The sequence below is a fragment of the Tupaia chinensis genome, unplaced genomic scaffold (genome assembly GCF_000334495.1).
Source record: "Tupaia chinensis unplaced genomic scaffold, TupChi_1.0 Scaffold000573_1, whole genome shotgun sequence".
Taxonomy (NCBI): Eukaryota; Metazoa; Chordata; class Mammalia; order Scandentia; family Tupaiidae; genus Tupaia; species Tupaia belangeri.
In genome coordinates, this window is record NW_006160087.1 from 1,998,915 (window position 1) to 2,013,946 (window position 15,032).

At 50.4% G+C, this 15,032-nt stretch overlaps 1 protein-coding gene across 4 annotated transcripts in view; it reads left to right on the forward strand.

The window, feature by feature from the left end:
• AK2 (adenylate kinase 2) overlaps window positions 1–15,032 on the forward strand; it is a 25,753-nt gene that overhangs the window by 3,883 nt on the left and 6,838 nt on the right. For 3 of the 4 annotated variants that reach the window (XM_014591433.2, XM_006158092.3, XM_006158093.3), the window contains exons 2-4: window positions 10,076–10,201; window positions 12,157–12,267; window positions 12,392–12,486. In XM_014591433.2, the coding sequence (XP_014446919.1) occupies window positions 10,076–10,201; window positions 12,157–12,267; window positions 12,392–12,486 (332 nt within the window). Of the gene's footprint in view, window positions 1–6; window positions 34–10,075; window positions 10,202–12,156; window positions 12,268–12,391; window positions 12,487–15,032 lie in introns of those variants that run through there. The other variant, XM_027775550.1, reaches the window with a different exon arrangement.

Consider the following 15,032-nt stretch of genomic DNA (forward strand, 5'->3'; position numbering starts at 1 on the left):
CGGGGGCCGCCCGGAGCAGGCAAGGGGACGCAGGTGAGTGTCAGGCCCGGGCTGGGCGGCGACGCGGAGGGACGCCAAGGTCAGGGCGCCCGGAGGTCCGGGAGCCTTCTCGCCCCGGAGCCCTCGCGCCCGAGAGCCCGCCCAGGCTGAGACCTGGAGGCGCTGGCCGGCGTCTCAGGCCCTGGTGCGGCGTTTGGAGATCGAGTTAGGACTGAAGTGTGGAGGGTTCCAGACTCGAAGTGTGTTCGGGGGTCTGAGGGCTGATTAGGAGGTTAGAGACCGAGAGGTGTGGGGGTAGGGGGAGCCCGGGCTGAGGCTTTTGAGTTCCAGGCCGAGTGCAGTCAGGAGCTTCGTGGCCCAAGTTCTCCGCGAGTTGGGGATGAAGCGTGCGGAATCGGGCACCAGGGTAGGGGTTCCTTGGTAGTTACTGATGACTGGGGTGGAGGGGCACCTCCGGCACGTGGGGCAGAGCGGAGCTGGCTGCGCCGGTTACGGTGGACCTGGGAGGGAACCAAGGCTTTCCCTGTGCCTTTGCAGGCTGGAGGTGGGTGTGCAGGACCGGTTTATAGCTTGGAGAGCCAGGTGTTCCCGGTTAGGACACTGAGCCTCACCTATCAGTAGTGTCTAGGTTAAGAACGAGATATGATTAAGGGGCCTTCTGCTTAGAGCCGGAATCCGAGGCCACTGAGGGCTGAGCAGCTCAGGGTGACTCAGGTAGTTTTAGGCGAGAAGGAACTTAAACATTTAACTTTCTTGTCAACAGGTTAGAAAACAGGCCCCAAAACTTCAAGCGTTTTTATCTAGTTAGCAAAATTGGATTCGTGGAGCCTGGGGCCTCAGGAGCCACGGGGCCCGGAATTACCTTCCACCCTAGAGACTACAGGCATCTCACTTGGCATCTGGGCCCCTTGAGATCTGAAACGTCATGGGGCCATAGATCAGAGCTGGGATTTATGGTCTCGTTTAGAATTTGAAAGCCCATGCACTGGTGTATCAGTGTCCCCTTTTCTGTCCAGAGTCTGGCATTGGGTTCTCAATGAGGGAGTTCCTGGAAGTTGGGACACCCGAGTGGACAGGGATCTGGGGACTGCCCCGTGCCCACTCTTCTCTTCCTGGCACTTGCCCAGTTTAAAAGTCTTGCAGCAGACCAGCTGACTCACCCCTGGGACCCCCATGGACTGGCCGCCTTGCTTGGCCCTTGATGCCACTCGTGGAGGTGGGTGAGTGACACACACGCGTGAGTGATCAGGAGAGGGAGTCTGGAAGGCCCTCCGTTCCTCCGATATTGCCTTCTGCTCAGCACTAGGTCAGCAAGGGCCCTTTCCACTTTTCTCTCCAGAGACTGAGATGATTTGTCCTTGGAGCTCAGCAGCACCTAATCCCCTCGTCCTGGGTGTTGACATCTTTTTCCTGTTGCGGCCACCCTCCGTTATTAGGTAACTGGCAGCCTGGGGGTGTTTAATCCCAGACTGCAGATTTGCTAGGGCTGACCCGGTATAAACAGAGTGGCTCAAGTGCACTGAGAATGTTCCTTTTCTTTTAGTTTGTTGTGGGGCGTGTGCACTAGAGGGAGAGAGACAGAGACAGGGAGAAGGAAAGCTAGAAATCACACCCCCCCCGGGGGGGTGTGGCTGTGCTGCAGTCCCTTCTCCTCCATTCTCCTCTTGGGATTTTGGACAAACATGCCGGCATGATTTTCAAGCCACTGAGTCGAACTGTGCAGTCAGCCATGTGGGGTCCAGCTGCCTAAACCTCCATGCTCCCTGATGGCCTGTACCTATTTTTTTCTTAGCTCACATTAAAATTAATAATTTCAGTAGTTGTGAAATAGACAACCCACCCTAGTGCTAAGGCAAAGGCTTTATAGTTGAGCAAGCTATGGAACTTCTGAGTCTCAGTGTTCTCACCTGGAAGTGGAGATAATACTGCCTTACTCATTTGACGTTTTCTAAACACCTCACGTTAACAATGAAGCAGTGACCTGGGCCAGCAGTGATGTAGTGGTCAGGGCCCTGGACTCTCCCACATGGCCTTCCGTAGTTCGAGTCCAGATCCAGGGGCTTGAAACTCAAACTAGACATGAGTGTATGCATGCATGCCCAAAATCCTGAGAGGAGAACAGAGGAGGGACTGTAGTGTAGCCATGCCCCTGGGGGGTGTTTTCCCTCTCTCCTTCTCTCTCTGGCAGGTGCACATGCCCTACCATAAAAATCTCTCAAAAGAAAAGATAAAGCAGTAATCGAGACTGATAAAGTCCTTGCCCACATTGCTTGAAAGCTCACAAAGATACTGGAAAATGATGTTATGTACTTGTTTGAAGCACCCAGAAGTACTTCGATGATAGCTTGGCACATAGTAGGTGCTCAGTGATTGTTAACTCTTTTTTTTTTCTAAAGATTTATTTATTTAATTTTATTTATTATTATTGTTATTGTTTTTTAATTTGCTATAGGGCATGTGTGCTCACCAGAGCGAGAAAGGGAAAGTGAGAAGGCAAGCTGCCAGGTCCAGGATTCAAACTGCAGTTGGCCGTGTGGGAGTCCAACACCTTAACTACCATACCACCTACTGGCCCCTTGACTCCCTTTCTTAGTAACACATTTCCCATCTCCTCCATCATCTTCTACATCATCCATCTTCTACATCAGTGTAGAAGATGATTTATTCAGGAAGTTTTGAGTATTACAGAAAAATAATACTTATGAACTGGTCGTTAAGGGTTCCGGTACTCTGAGAGCTTGCCAGACGCTCTGTGGGAGTAGAGGAGGTGTCATTGGAGTTGCTCTTGAGGAAAGGGTACGATTTACACGCATCCCTGCTGCAGGACACCTTCCTTCCGTAGGTGGAACAGACAGTAGGAACGCTGGCGGTTGTAGTTTTATGGGGCTGAAAACGCATAAATCAGAGATTGCATAATGGCAGCTTCAGCAGCATTTAGCCACAGACATGCCCCACACCCCTGCCTCTTTATTGTGACAGTGTACACCGAAGGCAGGATGGCGTGAGGAAAGCTCCCCTCCCGGCGTAGCCACCATCCTGCCCGGCTGCTGTCAGCTCCAGGCCTTTGCTTCCGCATCCCCTGTGTCCTCACGTGATTGTCAGGCCATTCCCTGGCACCACATGTGGCGTTGGTATGTTTTCCATTGCGTATCTCTAAAAGATAACTTAAGCACCGTATCTCCTAAAAACCAGTTTTCAATAGCAGTGTTCAAGTTTCCACTTGTCTCACAAGTGCGATGATTTTAACTGTCTTTAGTTTATAGGTTCCCCTTCCCCTTTTCTTTTCCTTTTATTTTTAAATAATTATTTTATTTAACTTTATTTACTTATTTTTAATTTGACCAGATGGGGACAGAGATAGAGAAAGTGAGCTGCCAGGTTCAGGACTCAAACCATAATCGGCTGTGTGGGAGTTCAGTGCTCTTAACCACCATGCCCCTGACGGTGTACAGTTTTGTAGAAGAAATTGGGTTATTATCCCTCATTTTAGGAATTTCCTTTTTAAAAAAAAAAATATTTGCTACAGGGTGTGCGTACTTGCCAAGGAGAGAGAAAGCACATCCCGGGGGCGGGGGGGGGGGGAGGGATGGCGATACAGCAGTCCCTTCTCTATTCTCCAGGGATTTGGGGCGTGCGTGCACGTGTGCATAGTACTTTGCTTTCTTCCACAGGGCTTGTGCACACTCTGAAGGGAGACAGACAAAGAAAGTGAGAAATCACTGTCCAGGGAGGATGGCCGCGCCATAATCCCTTCTCCTCTTGGGATTTTTGGCACACATGCACACACGCCTGTCATGATTTTCAAACCACCAAGTCTGGGGCTCAAACCGTGCAGTTGCCCATGTGGGATCAGCCGCTTTACCCTGCTACACCACTGGCCGCATCTGGGGAATTTTCAGTCGTGGTGTATTTAGCATTTTCCTCTGTCTTCTCTATTTCCTGGAAATGGATGGTTTGATCCTTACACTGAACTAGATTCAGGTCAGTTTTTCGGCCCCACCACTTCACGGGGGTGGGCTCCCGCTAGTAGGCGCAGTGCTTGCTGGTCTGTGCTCGGCGCCGTGGGGTGCTCGGCGCCGTGGGCTGCTCGGCGCCCGGTTCAGCCGTTCGTTATGGGTATCAGAACGGTGGTGTTCATTCCTTAGCTGAAACTTCTCTGTAAAGAGAAACTTCTCACCTGCTCTTTGGTTACCCAGCAATTGGTTTGTACAGAAAAGGCAGGATAGGTGTCTCATTTGTTCCTTTATTTGTCAGCTTTCAAAATAACAAGTTGACTGCACAGTGTTTTCAGTTGTGAGATTTCTCTGAAAAACCTAGAGCACTAGCTTCACTCAAGGAACCAGGGGCCTGGCAGCAGGCACTTGCAGCTGAGTGGCACTGCCACGTGGGGTGGTCCACGTGCTCTCCTGCACCCTGCACATCCCCTTTGCCAGGCCTCCAGCCACATAGTCAGCCATGTGGAATCCGGTCGCCTTAATCTCCACGCCATCTGCTGGCCCCAAACTCCTCACTTTAATGAAAATAGTGAATCATTTGAAAACTACCTGCTTTCTTGTTGATTAAGTGTTTTAAACATCTAGAATACTTGGGCTTGTCATTTTATTTAAATAATTTTATTTCCTTGTCTCTCTTTTTGCGGTTTGATGTTTCTGCAGTTTGGCCAAGACAGAAGGTGTGCCCTCTATGCCAGCCCTCCTCGTTCCTGCATTGGTCCGGCGTATGCCAGTTCTTCAAGGCCAGGCACGCTTGGGCCATCAGCTGCCACCCTAGGGCTGTGCTCGCCAGTTCTGTCAGTGCGGGGCACTCACCACAGCCCTGCGAGACCCTCTCTTACCCCTTCCCTGTCACAGAGGCTGGAGTCCATGTGCTTGTTTTGTAGCGTACAGGGCAGGTAACTGGCAGGGCTTACACGCGAACAGCTCCCAAACTGCGTCTGCGTCTGCCTGCTGCCCCGTGCTGGACTTTTCTCCTGCTGGTGCACGTCAGGACGTAATTACAGCATTGACTTTTTGCTCAGTTTTGTGACAGACCTCAGGCTAAAACTTTCCACGCAGTCATCTTCTTTAACCCTACAACCCTCGGAGCTAGGTCCTGTTATTCATACCTTTTTACTGATAAACCGAGGCCCAGAAGCTGTATCTGGGATACACATACAGTAAGTAGTAAAGGCAGGAATTGAACTCATGTCTGTCTGACTCTTGAGCAATGTCATCATTTCACATTGTCACTGTGTAATCTGGTTAGAGAGGCAGAAGTGAATATGTATGTGAGACACCCAGTCGCACAGCTGCCGTGTGGGAAGTTCAGGGGGGGTGATTCGTGCAGACGCTGGGCTCGTTCTGGGTCGAGTGAGAGCTGTCATTTGTTGAAGGCTCCCATTTATTCTGCTACCTGCCCAGAGTCGTTGGTAGTGATGTCCCCAGTAAGTCGAGGCACAGCTGAAATTCAGTACAGGTTCCTGTGACTTTTTTCAACTTCAGAGGATAAAAGAGGTGCATGTGAGTAGCTCAGTGGGTACAGTGCGGACGTGTTAGCGTGGTCTACAGCCACTACCAGAAGCTGAACGTTGCCAGCACCGGGACGTGGTGTGCCCCTTCCTGACACCCCCCCACAAGGATCACCACCACAGCTCTGTGGGTTGTTGGTTTTATGGCCATGTCGTGTCGTGGGTACAAGCAAGGGCTTGGTAGAGTTGGGGCCAGGTGCCAGCCCTGCTGTTCTTGGCTGTGAGATTGGGCAACTTAGCCTGGGAATTTCATCAGTAAAATGCGAATAAGAACAGTTCCTACCTCATGGACTTTTTATGTATCATGCATACTAAATATTGTAAATCAGTGTGTGGGAAATGCTTGCATGTTACACCTGCCTAGAGCCTGCAGGCGTTGGTTTGATTCCTCAGGAAAAGTGATAGTGGGGGAGGTGTTTTTAGAAATGTGGTCAAAGGCGCGCGCACTCAGCAGAGGGAGACAGAAAGAGAGAGGTAAAGTGAGAAAGCCCCATACGGCGGGCCATCCGCAGTGCTTTCTCATTCCTCCTGTTGGGATTCGGGGCACGCACGCACACCAGCCCACTGTGTTTCTTAAGCTGCCGGGTCTAGGACTTGGACCCCAGTTGGCCATGTGGGATCCAGCTACCTTCCCCACCATGCCACAGTCCAACCCAGTTGAGATTTTGTTTTGTTTATAGGTTTTTGCCATAGGACACATGTGCTCACTAGAGGGGGGGAGTGAGAAATTATCCCTCTCCATTCTCCTATGAGGGTTTTAGACATGCACACGGACGTACCCAGCATGGTTTTCAATCTGCCAGGTCCAAGACTCGAACCATGATCAGCCACTGGGAGTCCAAAATCTTAACCACTATGCCACCTGCTGGCCCCTCCCCTCCTGAGATTTTTGGCATGCATGTGCATGAGCCTGGTATGATTTTCAAGCCACCAAGTCCAGGATCTGAACCGTGGTCGGCCATGTGGCAGTCCAGCACTTTAGCCACCATGCCACCTGCTGGCCCTGAGGAAGTTTTTTGATGGGAGTGACACGCTCAGGTTTCGGTTACAGAGAAGGGTAGGGCTTAGGCCAGTGGGGAGAGGGAGAAGGCATTCCCCCATAGAGTGGAGCCAAAGCACAGGTTCTTAGAGAGGGACCCATGCACAAGAGCGGCTTGTCAGCAGTGGTGGAGGGCACATGCAAGTAAGTCTGGAAACCCGAGAAGTAGAAATTCACATCGTGGGGGCCAGCAAATGGTGTAATGGTTACATGGCTAGGGTCCATGTAGTCAACCATGGTTCGAATCCTGGACCCAGCAGCTTAAATTCATGCTGGGCATGTGTGTGTGCGTGTGTGCCCAAAATCCTGAGAGGAGAATGGAAGAGAAGGGACTGTAGCGTGGCCATCACCTGGGGGTGATTTTTCGCTTTCTGTCTCTGTCTCTCTGGCAAGCGCATGCACCCTATAGCAAAATCTCTCTTAAAAAAAAGAAAAAAGAGAAAGAAAATGTTCATTGTTGTGGGTACTAAGTGCCAGACCAGACCAAGATATGTGGACTTCTCCCCAATCTCACTGGGGAGATGCTGCAACCTTGTAAGTCTGTGTGTGTGCGTGCACGTGTGTGTACAAATATGCGTGTGCTGGGATGTGGAAGCACATCCACAGTGTCGCGTATATGATCCTGGCTGGGTGTGCAGGGTCATTGGAGGTGGGAGTGGGAGACTGGAGGCAGAGAGATGGTTGTAAGGTGAGGGAACAGGTGGGTTGGGGATTACATTGAATCCTAAGAGCTGATAGTTTTATTTCTCTGTGTATGTGTGTGTGTGTATTTGCTATAAAGGTGTGTGCAGTCACCAGAGACAGAGACAGAAAGAAAGAACACCCCCCAGGGGGAATGGCTACACGGCAGTCCCCTCTCCATTCTCCCCCTGGGATTTGGGCACGCATGCACACATATGTGCCTGGCATGTTTTCAAGCCACTGGATCCAGGACTCAGACTGGCCAGTTGGCCATGTGGGATCCAGCTGCTCCAACCACCACGCACTCTGCTGCCTCCCCTTTTATTAAGCTTTGTGTGTGTGTGTGTGTGTTTTAAACATTTATTCATTTGTTTGTGATTTTCAAGCCACCAGGGCCGAGCTCAAACCAGGAAGCTGGCTGTGTGGGAATCCAGCGCCTTAACGGCTGTGCCACCTGCTGGCTGACCCCCCTTTATCTCCTAGATGCTAAGCGCTATGCTGAATGACTTTGCATAGTCTTACCAAATCTCCACTCGGCCCTGAAAGTAGACGTGGATATCTGTACTCTGCTGATGGCGTGCTGTAACTTAGGGTGACACCATGAATGAGCAGTAGAGCTTGTTTCCAACTCACACCTACGCTGCAAAACCCAGTCTCTCGCCTGTGCCCCAGGGCTTCGCAAACTGTGCATTAGCATCCCAAGGCAGTACCTGTGGCCCGTCAGTTATAGACTGGGGGTGGGCCGAGCATTGGTATTTTAAACAAATACACCAGAGGAGCGCGGCACAGACTGGCGTTTGGGAGCCGCCATGCTCACCGTGCTGCCCCCAGCGACTAGCCCTTCCCACCTCCGTTCCTCAGGTTCTCCCCTGCAGCGTTCTCAGGGGTGACTTCTCACGTTCTGTGTCTCCGGCTCTCTGTCTCTCTGTCTCTGTCCTGATGGGATGGAGACATGGGGGAGAAGGGATTGCAACATGACTGCACCCAGGATTCTTGGGGCAGGAGGGGGTCCAGAGGCTTGACCCCCTTCCTATGGTATCAGAGTATGCATCTTAACAGCACTGCCCAGTTGACTTATTGCCTGAGATGCGTAGTGCCAAAGCATAATTTGAAGTGTGAGGACACTTTGATAAAGTCATGTCACCAGGAGTCTGTAGCCTAGTGGTTAAGGTTGCTGGATCCCACATGGCCAGTCCTGTGGTTCAAGTACTGGACCTGTGGGCTTGAAAACCACATTGGGCACTTGCCTTAAATATTTAAGATTGAGAAATGGAGGGACCAGCAGGTGGCATAATGGTTACGTCGCTGAACTGCCACGTAGGCAACCATGGTTCGAGTCCCAGACCCAGCAACTTAAAATTCATGCTGGGCATGTGTGCATGCATGTCCAAGATCCCAAGAGAATGGAGGAGAAAGGATTGCAGCATGGCCATCCCCCCAAGGGATGATTTCTCACTTTCTGTGTCTATGTCTCTTTGGCAAGCGCATGAGCCCTATAGCAAAAACCTCTCAAAACAAAGTGAGAAGTGGAGGAGAAGGGATTGTAGCATGACTGTTCCCATTTGAGTACCTTCTCACTCTCTTTCTCTGTCTCCCTGGTGAACACATGTGCCCTCTGACAAAAATTTTTTTTAATTCTTTTTTGGGGCCAGCAGGTGGCATGGTGGTTAGGGGCACTCGACTCCCACATGGCTGACCTTGGTTCCGAGTCCTGGACCTGGTGACTTACTTTCTCACTTCTCTCTCTCTGTCTTTCTCTCACTCTCACTCTGTTCCTCTCTGGTCAAATTAAAATAAATAAATAAAATAATTCTTTTTTTTTTTTTTTTTTTTTATATATATTTTTTGACCAGTTGGGCCCTGTGCTAACAGCTCTTCTCTGTGGTGTCTTGGTCAGCCTTTTCCCTTGAGCAAGCCTGATCTCCAGATTATTCACTCAAGTGAATTACAGCCGAGGAGAAAGGCTGGCAGAAAGCCCCGTCCTCGAGGTGTGTGGCCACGGCCCCAGCCTGTAAGGGCTCCACTGCAGAGCCCTGACCTTCACTGGCTTTACAGACTGTAGTTTTCAGCCCCTCATCCTGGCCCCATTTTGCTATAAAACTATTTCTTTGCCTCAACTGAATCATTCAGTCCATGAGTCAAAAGCAGAGTTTCCTGCATCGAGCCCTAGCTATTAGGTTGTCAGAAAAGTCATGACATTATTTTTTCTATCCAAAAATGCATTATGACTTTTCCAACCACGTGGTAGTTTACCTTCTATTGCGTGGCCTAAGCGTGCAGCTAAGAAAACTCCTAAGGAATGGTTTGAACAAGGATCCAGACAAAGGATCCAAACATACTTATTTTATGAAACAATTGAACCAGTAAACTAAGTATCAAACTTCTTGTACTAATCATATTCTCTGTGAATTTTGTGTTCATTTGTGTCACTACGAAACCCATGTTGAACTGTCCCGTGTCTCTTCCTGTTCTAATTCTGGGTCCTGACTACGGTCCACCAGGCCGTGAGCTCTTAGAGAACAGGCTCGGTTTCTCCTGTCTATTTCTCTGTGTCCCAACTGGGTTTTTGGAAGAGGCACCAGTAGATGCTTCCTTGTGTATGAGCGGGCAGGAGTGATGGTAGCAGGTATATGATGTGCATGTTATGTATGTAAAACGCGTGTGTGTACACATATATATAGTACTTTACCTTTGTTATAGGCATGTAAAACAGGTAAGGAATATAGCATACGTGTATTAAGGAAGCAGGCATTTGCTTAAGTTCATACGGCTAATAAGTGGTAGAATCGGGTTCGCACCCAGGCGGTCTAAAGGGTCCATTGTTAACCATGTTTTTATCCTCTCCACAGGCACCCAGATTGGCTGAAAACTTCTGTGTCTGTCATTTGGCTACTGGGGACATGCTGAGGGCCATGGTGGCTTCTGGCTCAGAGCTGGGAAAAAAGCTGAAGGCAACTATGGATGCTGGGAAACTGGTAGGTGTGGGAGGGCTGGTTAGTGCCGATCCTCCTCAGAGCCTGTATCTGCCCTGTCTGAGACGGGAGCCACCAGCCACATGGGGCTGTTTGGGTTCATTTAAATGAAATCTAATTCACAAAGCAGATCCTCAGTCAAGCTAGCTTTTAGTCTTTTAGTTTTTTAGTTTTTGCTATAGAGTGTGTACTTCCTATAGAGAGAGAAGTGATGGGAGGGTGAGAAATCACCTCCCAGGAGAGATGGCCACACCACAATCCCTTCTCTACTCTCCTGTCAGGATTTTGCACATGCATGCACACATGCCCAGCATGATTTTCAGGTCCAGATCTCAAACCATAAAGTCAGCCATGTGGGAGCCAGTGCCCAGCCTCCAAACCACCTGCTGGCTCACACGAGCCCGTTTCAAGTGTTCGCCAGCCAAGACAGATAAAGAGCATTTCTGTCATCACAGAAAGTTTTTCTCAACAGCCCTGTGCTAGAGGGTATTTTATCAAACTGGGTGTTTTAGAGAAGCAAGTTATTTAGTTTGAATTTATGGCACTTAATTTATTCACAATTCTCATTTGTTCTCAATTTATTCTTGAGGTTCATTTGTACTGATGCATTTTATAATACACCCAAAATTTTAGGGGCACGATTAGATCAGAACTCAGAGATTTGTTCATGAGAAGACTCAGGAAGTCACACGAGTGTTTTTCGGGGTTTTTTTTCCTTCTTTTTTTGGAGAGGTTTTTGCTATAGGGCGCGTGTGCTTGCCAGACAGACGGAAAGCGAGAAATCGCCCCCCAGGGGGGATGGCCACGCTGCAATCCCTTCTCCTCCATCCTCCTCTCGGGATCTTAGGCTCACACACGCCCAGCGTGAGTTTAAGCCACTGGGTCCAGGACTCGAACCATGGTCGACTACATGGGAGTCTAGTAACATAGCCATTACGCTAACTGCTGGTTCCCCCCCCTTTTTTTAAGAGTTATTTTATTTAACGTTATTTATTTTCTTTAATTTGACCAGAGAGGGACAGAGGAAGGGGGGCAGGGAGTGAGAAAGCAAACTGCCAGGTCCAGGACTCAAACTGTGGTCAGCAATGTGGGCGTCCAACACCCTTAACCACCACGTCACCTGCCGGCCCTTCTACCTCCTGTTTCTTTCGAGCTTCCCCTTCATATCAGTGAGGCCTTCAGTCAGGCCACGAGCTAGGTATTTGGACTTCGGTTCTTGGCAAGATTCTGCCCTGAGAAGGAGCTGGAATGTGGTGACGAGATTGCGTCTGAAGCCTTCACTTTTTGCGGAGTTTATACTTTGTCCCCAAGCTCACAGCTGACCCCAAAAGATAAGAGCTTTAGCTGCCTGATAGGTAGCTTCCACCGTGACACAGGTGGGACCGTTTCTCTCTGTCAAGTCCCAAGGGGAGAGCCAGTTTTCGAAAGCTGCTAGGGGCCCTGCCTGGGTCCCTCTTCGCGTCCTTGGTCTGACCCAGTTTGCCAGTTCAGTGATCTCTGTTGCCTTACACCTGGGAGTGAGTGGCCATATGACCACGGTGACACGCACAGTCACTAAGCAACACGGAAGCAGAGAGTGCTTTCTGGCCGACCCCCCTTCTCTCGTGTTCTCGGCGAACTCTGAGCCGTGAGGACAGCTGGTGGCTGACAGGACTCGATCCTAGTGGCAGCAGTGGCATTCAGGACCAAGACGGAAGTCCCTGTGCAGTGACAGACCCCACCCCCACCTCCGATGACCAGGTCAGAGGAGAGTCTTCACGCTGACCACAGAAACAGTCACGAAGCCAGACCTCGCACACGGAGCCTGTCCACATTCGCTCTGCTTCCTGTTTCTTAGGGGTCAGAACAACTTAGTCTTTAGCAATCGGGTTAAACACATACACACTGACCCTGGAACTGGCCGAATGTCACCTCGCTAACAGATTCCAACCCAGGGCTGTTTTGTTCGTGACTTCCAGGTGAGCGATGAAATGGTGGTGGAGCTCATTGAGAAGAATTTGGAGACCCCTTCGTGCAAGAATGGTTTTCTTCTGGATGGCTTCCCTCGGACTGTGAGGCAGGCAGAAATGGTGGGTTAGCTTTTGTGTTACCGTTGCCTGACAGCACACTCCGGCCCTTCACCTCTTGATGCCTTCGAAGGCGATGGGTCTGACCACACCTGGTAGCTTAGCTGGGCCGCACGCTCTCTTACAGCTTGATAACCTCATGGAGAAGAGGAAAGAGAAGCTCGATTCTGTGATCGAATTCAGCATTCCCGACTCCTTGCTGATCCGAAGAATCACAGGAAGGTATTTTTCCCTTGAGGGTCCCTTATTTTCATGCTTCCTCAGAGTTTTTCTGTGTAAATCTCCATTTTAGTGCTTTTTAAAATCTGATTTCAGGGGCCGGCAGGTGGCATGGTGGTTAAGGTGCTGTACTCCCATGTAGCTGACCATGGTTTGAGTCCCAGACTTTCCAACGTACTTTTTCACATTCCCTCTCTCCTTCTCTGTCTCTCTGGTCAAGTTAAAAAATAATAATCATAAATAAAATAGGATTAGGGTTTTCTTTAAAAAAACAAATCTGATTTTAGTTGGAGTTGCCATACTTTGCTGCAAAATTTTTATTAATTAGGAAATAGTATCATCTACGTGGAGTTTAGAAAAGAGAGGAAGCAGGAGCAGCAGTTGGAGTAATGGCTACGTCTCTGGACTCCCATGTAGTCGACCGTGGTTCAAGCCCGGACCCGGTGGCTTAAACTCATGCCAGGCATGTGTGCTTGTGTGCCCAAGATCCCGAGAGGAGAATAGAGAAGAAGGGATTGCGGCGTGGCCATCCCCCATGGGGACTGATTTCTCGCTTTCTGTCTCTCTGTCTCTGTTTGTCTTTCTGGTGACCACACATGCTCTATAGCAAAAACCTCTCAAAACAAAAAATGAGGAGGAATTTGTTCATAGTAAGCCACCCTGGATTTTTTGTTGTTGTTTTTTGTTTTTGAGATTTTTTTGCTATAGGGCATGTGCACTCACTGGAGAGACAGAGAGAGGCAGAAAGAGAGAAATCACCCCCCAGGGGGGATGGCCATGCCGCAGTCCCTTCTCCTCCATTCTCTCGGGATCTTGGGCATGCAGGCACATATGCCCAGCATGAGTTTAAGCCACCGGGTGCAGGACTCGAACCGCGGTCAGCTACATGAGAGTTCAGCGACATAGCCATTATGCTAACTGCTGATCCCAATACATTTGTTTTATATATCGTTTGCCACCTGATAGTTCACACTGAACACAGAAATCTGCTTCTAGACAAGGTGTTCTGAAAGATGCCATTGCTTTAGGCTCCTCGCTCCGTCTCACTAACCGCCATTTGCTCTGTGCCTTCCAGAAATACCTTGCAAGCTCTCCACCACTGTGGACCCTTCACTCTCTGCTTTACTGTGAACTCGCTTTTTTCTCTCTGTCCCTTTTCTTTTTTTAAGAGAGACTTTTGCTATAGGGTGCGTGCGCTCGCCAGAGAGACAGAAAACGAGAAATCACCCCCAGGGGGGATGGCCACACCACAATCCCTTCTCCTCCATTCTCTTCTTGGGATCTTGGGCACAGACGCATATGTGTGCCCGGCGTGAGTTTAAGCCACCGGGTCCGGGACTTGAACCGCAGTCAACCACATGGGAATCCAGCAACATAGCCATTACGCCAATTGCTGGTCCCTTGCTTTGCTTTCCTGAGGAGGTCGAACATTTCGTCCATGTGTTTATAGTCCCTGCTATCAAGGAGAGAGGCGGGCGTGTGAATAGACATGGTGAGGTTAGACGTGTACCCGACTGGCTGTGTGAAATACAGCGAGGACTACCCTATGCTCATTTCTTTCCGGGTGTCAGGTTCGTGTTTCTGGCTATTCCATAGGCTCCGTCGGTGCAGAGACACTTTCTTTGCATCCCCATGAGGCACAAAGTAGACCGTGTATAGACCAAGAAGTGGTAGGGTTGAGGATGGGGACATCACAGACCTGGGCCCTGAGACACAAAGCAGATGCTAACAGGACCAGGTGTCAGTGGGGCCTTTGATTCGATGGGCCCAGCTTCCTACGTGCCCACTTCCTGCACAGCACCGTGCCGGATCCTTGGGGGAGAACAGGAAGCTCTGGGGGACAGGACAGTGATGCCCTCTGACCTCAGAGCCTTGTCGGAGACTGAGCTGCTCTGGGCTGTTCAGGGGAGTAGGAAGTCCAAGGAGATTGCCTAGGGGCAGGGAGACTTAACTTGGAACTCAGCCTTCCAGAGAGACGAGGGCTTCAGGGAGGCTTTTCTAAAGGGAGTAGAGAGGGATGCGGATTCTGAGGGGAGGCTCTAGCAAGGGCTCGTAGCAGACCTCTGCCAGAGCTGGAGTGGGCCACGGGCTGGGAAGTAGGAGAGCTGCGAAGATCTGACAGGAGCGCACCTGGGGAAGGGCTGACTCAGGAGGGTAGACTTGACAGAGCGCGAGTCATGCGGTAGTCTCGAAGCCCTGGGTGTTGTGCAAAAACAGCATTCTAAAATACTGGCTTCGTCCTGGCGTCCGGGCTACGTTGAAGGAGAGGAGAAGCAGGTAAAGACCCCGCTAGGACCCTGACTCCCATCCACGTAGAGGGGTGGAGGCCTCTCACAGGGCGAGTGGTGGGTGGCGATTCCGAAGACGAGCTACAGGTCGCCCTCAGACTCAGACTGGAAGTGAGCGGTTCGCTGTGGCTCCCACCCTCAAAGAGCACGCCAGCCTGGGAAGGAGCTTTCCCAGGGTCACCGGGTGTGTGTGTGTGTGTGTGTGTGTGGCAGAACTGGCCCCGGGAGCTGGCTGCGACCTCCCTCCCTGCGCTGCGCCCT